General features: G+C 41.2%; 1 protein-coding gene across 3 annotated transcripts in view; it reads right to left on the bottom strand.

The window, feature by feature from the left end:
* The window catches only part of FANCI (FA complementation group I), an 85,973-nt gene that overhangs the window by 77,623 nt on the left and 500 nt on the right, over positions 1-7,850 (bottom strand). The window contains exons 1-2 of one of the 3 annotated variants that reach the window (XM_053581665.1): positions 7,662-7,714; positions 3,984-4,086 (exon numbers count right to left, since the gene is read on the bottom strand). In XM_053581665.1, the coding sequence (XP_053437640.1) occupies positions 3,984-4,067 (84 nt within the window). In that variant the 5' untranslated portion in view covers positions 4,068-4,086; positions 7,662-7,714. Of the gene's footprint in view, positions 1-3,983; positions 4,087-7,119; positions 7,139-7,661; positions 7,715-7,850 lie in introns of those variants that run through there. The other 2 variants (XM_053581667.1, XM_053581666.1) reach the window with 2 other exon arrangements.

The raw sequence follows: 7,850 nt of genomic DNA on the forward strand, positions 1-7,850 counted from the left end.
CAAAGCAATCCTCCCACCTCAGCCTCTCAAAAGTACAGGAAATACAGGCATGAGCCACCACACCTGGCCTGGTTTATAATGTTTCTACTTCTAGAAACTGACCAATTTTTCTTGTTCTCTAGTATATAAAATATTATGAACATTCTATGTGTTTCAGATTGTTTTTATCAAAGTACATTCCATATATTTTAAATACTCATTTTCTACTTTTTTATAATCTGTGCTTTAGTTAGGTAACCTCAGCTCTACATGTCACTTTACTTTTCTTTTTTTAGGTAGTCTCTCACTCTGTCGCCCTGGATAGAGTGCCATAGCATTATCATTAACTCACAGCAACCTCAAACTCCTGGGCTCAAGCAATCCTCTTACCTCAGCCTCCCTAGTAGCTGGGATAATAAGCATGCACTACCATGCCCAGTTAGTTTTTCGATTTTTAGTAGAGACAGGGGTCTTTCTCTTGGTTTAGGCTGGTCTGGAACTCCCGAAATCTAGTGATCCTCCTGCCTTGGCCTCCCAGAGTGCTACTAGCATTATAGGCATGAGCCACCTTGCCTGGCCTACTAATTTTCCCTGTAGCAGTCTTTAGTCTACCATTAAACCATCTATTGAGTTTTTCATTTCAAGAAGTTTTCTCTAGTCATTTTCCAAATCCATTCTTATTTTATGGATTCAATTCCTTCGTATGTAACTTTAAATATGTTATATGTTATACTAAATATTTGCATTAAATATTCAAAGTCAGTTTCAAACAGGGGAGAGAACAAACCCTCGAACGCGAATTTTTCTCACTGCCACATCTGTGAGGTTCTTTCTTGTCACAGGATTTCCTTATGTGTTTTGTAATTTGTTACTCTGAGCTCATCTGTGGAACCCTTTATTAAGCAAACTGAACGTACGTATTACTGAAATGCTTAACAAATTTGTAGAGGATAAAAAGGTATTAATATAATGGTAGCAGTATCAAAATACAAAAAGACCTTGACAGTAAAATGAGATACATCTAAAAAGATAATCAACAGATAAAAATTTGTCTAAAAAGTTAAAGGATTTCCAAGATGACGGAAATCTAGCCTAACAACACATATAAAAACGTAGAGCAATAAGACAATAGCATATTATCTGCCATGAAACAATGAAAGAATGAAGGAAATATTAGTATCACTCTACCCCAGTGACAAAATATATCTGGAGTTCTATGTTCAGTTTAAGGTATATAACTTTTAAGGGAAATGGTGATAAAACAAGAATGTTTGGAGAAATGTGACTATGTTAGTGAAGGGACTTAAAACCAGGAAGACATAAGGAACTTTTCTAACATTTATTCAGTGTCTATTAGAAGTCTATTGCATGCCTATCAGATGTTTAATCTTTTACATACATTATCTAATTTCATCCTGAAAAAAACTGAGATGAAGATTCTTTTTGTGATGAGTAAGAATCAGAAAGGTGAGTGAAGGCAGTGCCTGTGGCTCAGAGGAGTGGGGTGCCGGCCCCATATGCCGGAGGTGGTGGGTTCAAACCCAGCCCTGGCCAAAAACTGTAAAAACAAACAGAAAGGTGAGTGGCATCTGTGGCTCAGTGAGTAAGGCACCAGCCCCATATACCGAGGGTGGTGGGTTCGAACCCAGCACCAGCCAAAATGCAACAAAAAAATAGTCAGCTATGAGGAAAGCACCAAGGAAGGAGAAGGAAGGGGGGAGGTTAGGGTGAACAGAGGGTAATGGGTGGGGCCACACCTATGGTGCATCTTAGAATGGGCACAGGCGAAACTAAAGGCAGAATACAAATGTCTACACACAATAATTAAGAAAATGCCATGAAGGCTACGTTGAACAGTTTGATGAGAATATTTCAGATTGTATATGAAACCAGCACATTGTACCCCTTGATTGCACTAATGTACACAACTATGATTTAACAGTAAAAAAAAAAAAAAAAAAAGTCGGGCATTGTGGCGGGCGCCTGTAGTCCCAGCTACTCGGGAGGCTGAGCCAAGAGGATCACCTAAGCCCAAGTGCTGGAGGTTGCTGTGAGCTGTGATGCCACATCACTCTATTGAGAGCAACAAACTGAGACTCTGTCTCTTAAAAAAAAAAAAAAAAAAAAGGAGAGAGAATCAGAAAGGTAATTCATAGTATCTACATACATCATGAATTTTGTTTTGGTTCTTATTTTTGCTTATTTTATATTGCAAGAGATAAAATTTAACTTTTAAATGAATAACTTAAATGCTGGTTTTATTCAAATCTTACTTATAGAATGATTTAACTTGCAACTCACACAATATGCTGGTCTCAAAAAAACTGCTACAAAAGCAATTCTGGATAATTTCAAAGAAAAAAAAATCAAAAAGCATCCCTACATCAATTCCTAGTTAGTATGGCAGATAACAGAGAATAAGATCTGGGTGGTGCCTGTGGCTCAAGGAGTAGGGCGCCGGTCCCATATGCTGGAGGTGGTGGGTTCAAACCCAGCCCCAGCCAAAAACCACAAAAAAAAAAAAAAAAAAAAAAAACAAATACAGAGAATAAGATCTGCCTTGCTTCAATGACATTTAGAAGACTATCACATAAAATTCCCTTAAAAACATAATACTCGGGCTCAGAACCCATAGCACAGTGGTTATGGCACCAGCCACATACACTGAGGCTGGCAGGTTCGAACCCAGCCCGGACCTGCTAAACAATGACAACTGCAACAAAAAAATAGCCAGGCATTGTGGCGTTGTGTAGCCTGTAGTCCCAGCTACTTGGAAGGATGAGGCAAAAGAATTGCTTAAGCCCAACAGTTTGAGGTTGCTGTGACATGTGACACCACAGCACTCTACTGAGGGCAACATAGTGAGAGACTGTCTCAAAAAAATAAATAGTAGTACTCAATATCTTAACTTGTTTAAACATAATGTTTAATGGTAATCTTGAAAAGGGATCCAGGGAGAGATCTGGAAGGGCTGAGATTACTGATTATGGAAAAAAGGAGTAATATTATCAGGTAATAATTTTAGGAAGCATAAAACAGCCTAAAATAAGATAACTGCTATCTCATTTTACAATTAGATATTTACAGTGAAAATGCATTAATTTTCTCTTTTACTGATAATTTCAAAATATTTTGCTGATTATACATTTTAAGAAAAAATATAAAGCATCAATAAGCAAAACTAATGTCTCACATGAATAGCTACACTCTGGATACTATTTTCAAACAGGATTTTTCCAAAAGCTATAGAAGTATATTAATTTGCTTTTACGTGTACCATTCATTCTGTTCTCAGGCTATTTCAGATTTGAATGTAAGGCTAGACATGGTGGCTCATGCCTATAATCCCCACACTCTGGGAGGCCAACCAAGGTGGACTGAGCTCACAAGTTCTAGACCGGCCTGAGCAAGAGCAAGACTCCATCCCTTTTTTAGCCACCTGTTATGGCAGGTACCTGTAGTCCCAGCTATAGGAGGCTAAGGCAAGAGGATCGCTTGAGCAAAGAGTTTGAGGCTGCTGTCAGTTATGACGCCATGGAATTCTACCAAGGGCAACAAAGTGAGATTCTCTCAAAAAAAAAAAAAAAAAAACAAAAAAAATGCCTGCTACTTTGATAGGCAGGCATTGTGGCAGGCACCTATAGATCCAGCTACTTGGGAGACTGAGGCAAGAGAATCACTTAAACCCAAGAGTTTGAGGTTGCTATGAGCTCTGATGCTATAGCACTCTACTGAGTGTACCACGGTGAGACTTTGTCTCAAAAAAACAAAAAAAAAACAAAAAACGTGCATTTGGTCACAACCACCCTGAAGTTGTCCTTTTCTTTCATCTCTCCTCACTTCCCCAATTTTTTTACATCTATGAATTGTTATCAAATAAATTCCTATCTCTTAAGGTGAATGGAGAGTAAATGAAGTAGCAGAATAATGTTTCTCACATGTTCTTTGAATATCATTATGCTTGACACATTTACTTCTGGCAGAAAGTGCTTCCTAATACTCACATCATCATCTTGTAGGGTTTGAAGAAATTCTTGCAGTTTGTCTGCTGTTCTTTCTGCTGCTAGAGATAAAATTTTCTGGTCCATTGTTCCTGTTATCAAGGAACTGTAAGAAAAGAAATGTCAAGAGCTGGATGAAGCTTCTAAAAGTTATACAAGCTTGATTTTTTTCCCCTTCCCTGTTACCTAGAGTATGAAATATTCAGTTATTATACGGTTGAGTGCTCAACAGATTAAGAACTACTGAGAAGTGTGGTGATTATTACCCTAACCATATTATGGGCTCAATATCAGTAGCTCAATTATGGGCTCAGTGCCTGTAACTCAGCAGTTAGGGCACCAGCCACATACACCAGAGCTAGCGGGTTCGAACCCAGCCCAGGCCTGCCAAATAATGACAACTACAATCAAAAAATAGTTGGATATTGTGGTGGGCACCTGTAGTCCCAGCTACTTGGGAGGCTGAGGCAAGAGAATCGCTTCAGCCCAAGAGTTTGAGGTTGCTATGAGCTGTGATGCCACGGCACTCTACTGAGGGCGACATAGTGAGACTCTGTTTCAAAAATAAATAAAATAAAATAATATAATATAATGGAATCTTCCTTATCAGGAACCTATAATCTAATCAAGTGGTTTCATCACACCATCTACTCAGCACACTGCCTAGAACAAAGCTGTCATTTTAATGGTGTTATCGAATAAATACACTATAAATACACATACAAGAATATATTACACTATTATAAGCACATAATGAAGTAATATTTGATAAATGAAAAAACCAACAGCAGTAAATGCGAAGTACCAATTAAATACACAGAAGTTAACAAGGCTAAAGATATAATTGTGTATTTAAATGTCATGGCTTCCCAGAAGCAGAGGAAAGCTTGAATTGGAGCTTAGAGATTAAATTTAGATACTAAAGACAAAGAGATGGTATATATTCTACATTACTGGGAAGGAGGGTATCATGAACAAAGGCACTAATAAATGAAATGAAAAACTTATTTGTGGAAAACAAGTAAATTAGCAGGTAGAGCATTCAAATAGACTAGTGAGTAGGAAAACTAGAAAGACAGGCTGGAAACAAACTGAGAGATCTTATATGACCAGGTAAGGAATTTAGATTTTATCCTGAGAAACATAAAAAATTTGAGCAAAAGAATCTTACAAGATTGAAATAGTGAGGAAACCAAACTAGGCATCACTGCAGATTAAAGTGCAGATGGACTAAGGAGAAACAGAGACCAAGAGAACATTGGGGGTTATTGTAGTGGTAGTTGATAAAAAAAAAAAAGCCAGTACTAGGATGGTGACTCAGGAATGGAAAGGAGGGGATGAAATGAAGGCACATAAGGTTGACAGGATGTAGTAAGTAGCAATGGAAATAGAAAGGGGAAATACAAAATGGTGAAAGATCTCCTTCTCTTCTTCCTCCTGTTTCCCACCATCCACTCAGCTGCTCAAATCAGAAATATGGGCAACATTCTTAATTTCGCTTTTCACCACGCCCATTACCAAGTCCTGTCAGTGTTACCTACTGAACATTTTTCAAATCTACTTCTCTCCATTTCCACTACCGCCACATTACTTCAAAATCACCATCATTTCTCACCTGAACTACAATAGTTTTCTAACTTGTTCCCTCCTCTACACAGCAACTAAAGTGATATTTGTGAAACACAAACCTAATTATGTGAGTTATCTTCCCTCCATCCCATCCTCATCTTAAAACTTCTCAGTGGCTTCTCATTGCTTTCCTATTAGTCCAAAATCCGGAAGTCAGGATAAAAAAAAAAAGTCACACAGGGTCTGACCCAGGCCTAATTCCCCTTCATCACTCTATACTCTAGCCACAACAAACCGCTTTCAGTCCTTCAAATCTTCAATTCTCTTCTGCCACAGGCTTCCACATTTTTCCATCTGGAATTAAATACCCCTTCTTCCATCCCCTGCCTCCCCATCTTTTATTGTTAATTACTACAAATCCTTCAGATCTCAGCTCAGTCCACACTTCCTCAGAGTTCAGTGTAGGTTAAATGCTCCCCTATTAAAACCTCTTATCACACCAGTAAACACTTAATACATGGTCACCAACTTTTTTTTTTTTGGTTTTTGGCTAGGGCTAGGTTTGAACCCACCACCTCCAGCATCTGGGACCAGCGCCCTACTCCTTGAGCCACAGGCACCACCCAATGGTCACAAACTTTTAATATTACATGTGTAAATTACTAGATTAATGACTATCTCCTCAACTAAACTGCACTGAGGGCAGGGACCTCGTCTAGTTTTATCACTTATCTGCAGCATTTACCACAGTACCTAGCTCACACAAGGTACCTAACAAATAGTTCCTTAACAAATGAATTACTGAACCCCTACAATTGGCAAGACGCTGTGACCTTGGCACTTTTCATTCATTAATTCATTCATGGGTGTTATTAGTCCCATTTTACATCAAGAATTTGGGGGATTCTGAATTAGGAAATTTCCCCAAAAGCAGATTAGTAAATGGCGAGAAAGTCCAAATCTGTCAAGATTCAGACTCCAAGATCTCATGCTTTTTCCTACTGGATGCAAATAGAGCACACCCTAAAGCTGCATCCAGCCAGAAGGGCAAGGCCCCATCTCTACTAGAACTAGAAAAAGAAACTCCTCAGGCGTTGTGGTAGGCGCCTGTAATTCCAGCTACTCGGGAGGCTGAGGCAAGAGATTCGCTTGAGCCCAATAGTTTTAAGTTAGGCCGGGTGCAGTGGCTCACGCCTGTAATCCTAGCACTCTGTGAGGCCGAGGCGGTGGACTGCTTGAGCACCCAAGTTCAAGACCAGCCTAAGCAAAAGAGAGGCCCATGAAAAACTGAAGCAAAAGGATCGCTTGAGCCTGAGTTGGAGGTTGCTGTAGCTATGACGCCACTGCACTCAATCGAGGGCGACAAAAGCAAAACGTTGTCTCAAGAAAAAAAAAAAAAACTACCAGGGCGTTGTGACGGGCGCCTGGAGTCCCTGCTACACCGTAGTCTGAGGCAAGAGAATCGCTTGTGCCCAAGAATTTGAGGTTGCTGTGAGCTGTGACGCCACGTACTCTACCCAAGGGCGACAAAGACACTGTCCCAAAACATAAAAACCATACACGTACTTACGGGAATATGTTTAAACTAGTCTATCACAGCAGATACATGTGGCAAAATCGTCCTAAAACCAATGGTAACAAGAGATGACTGGGAAGTCTCCGTGGGCACAGCAGATGGCCTGTCAGAGGGAAGTGAAGACCCTAGAAGGCGCGGCCGCCCCCCGCCGTGAAAGGCCCTGGTTTCTCCCCGGGGCCCTTCACAGCAAGACGTGAACACAAACGACAGAAACTATAAAACGAGGCAGCCGGTGGTGGGGGCTGTGACCAAGCTGTAATAAATGTGGCACAGGGTTAAGAGGAATTTCTCCGAACTAGTAGCTGAACTTTAACCGAAGGGCTCAGAGAGAAGCCCCGGCCGGGGGCGGGGCGGGAATTCAGAAAGTCGAAGAGCTCGGCGGGAGACCGCAAGGCCCGGGAGGCTTCCAAGTCACAGAAAATACTAGAACGCCACATCAAAACGGGACCCCCCTTATCCACACAGACCCGCTCCCTCCCAGGGGCCCAGTCCCACCACCCGGGTAACGCGCAAACCCCCTAGCGGAGTTGCCTCACCACAGCCGCTAACTTCGAAAGAGCCCGCTCGGGCAGACGCCGCAGCACTTCCGTCTCCCAGAGCAACAGATCCCGCCCCCGCGGCACTTTCCCGCCTAGCGGCGCCCGCCGGGGGTGTGTACCATTCAGGACGAGGAGGTGGAGTCTTAGCAAGTTCCCACTCACAGTCGGAGGGGGGCGTGGCCTGAC

Source organism: Nycticebus coucang, chromosome 2 (assembly GCF_027406575.1).
Source record: "Nycticebus coucang isolate mNycCou1 chromosome 2, mNycCou1.pri, whole genome shotgun sequence".
NCBI lineage: Eukaryota > Metazoa > Chordata > Mammalia > Primates > Lorisidae > Nycticebus > Nycticebus coucang.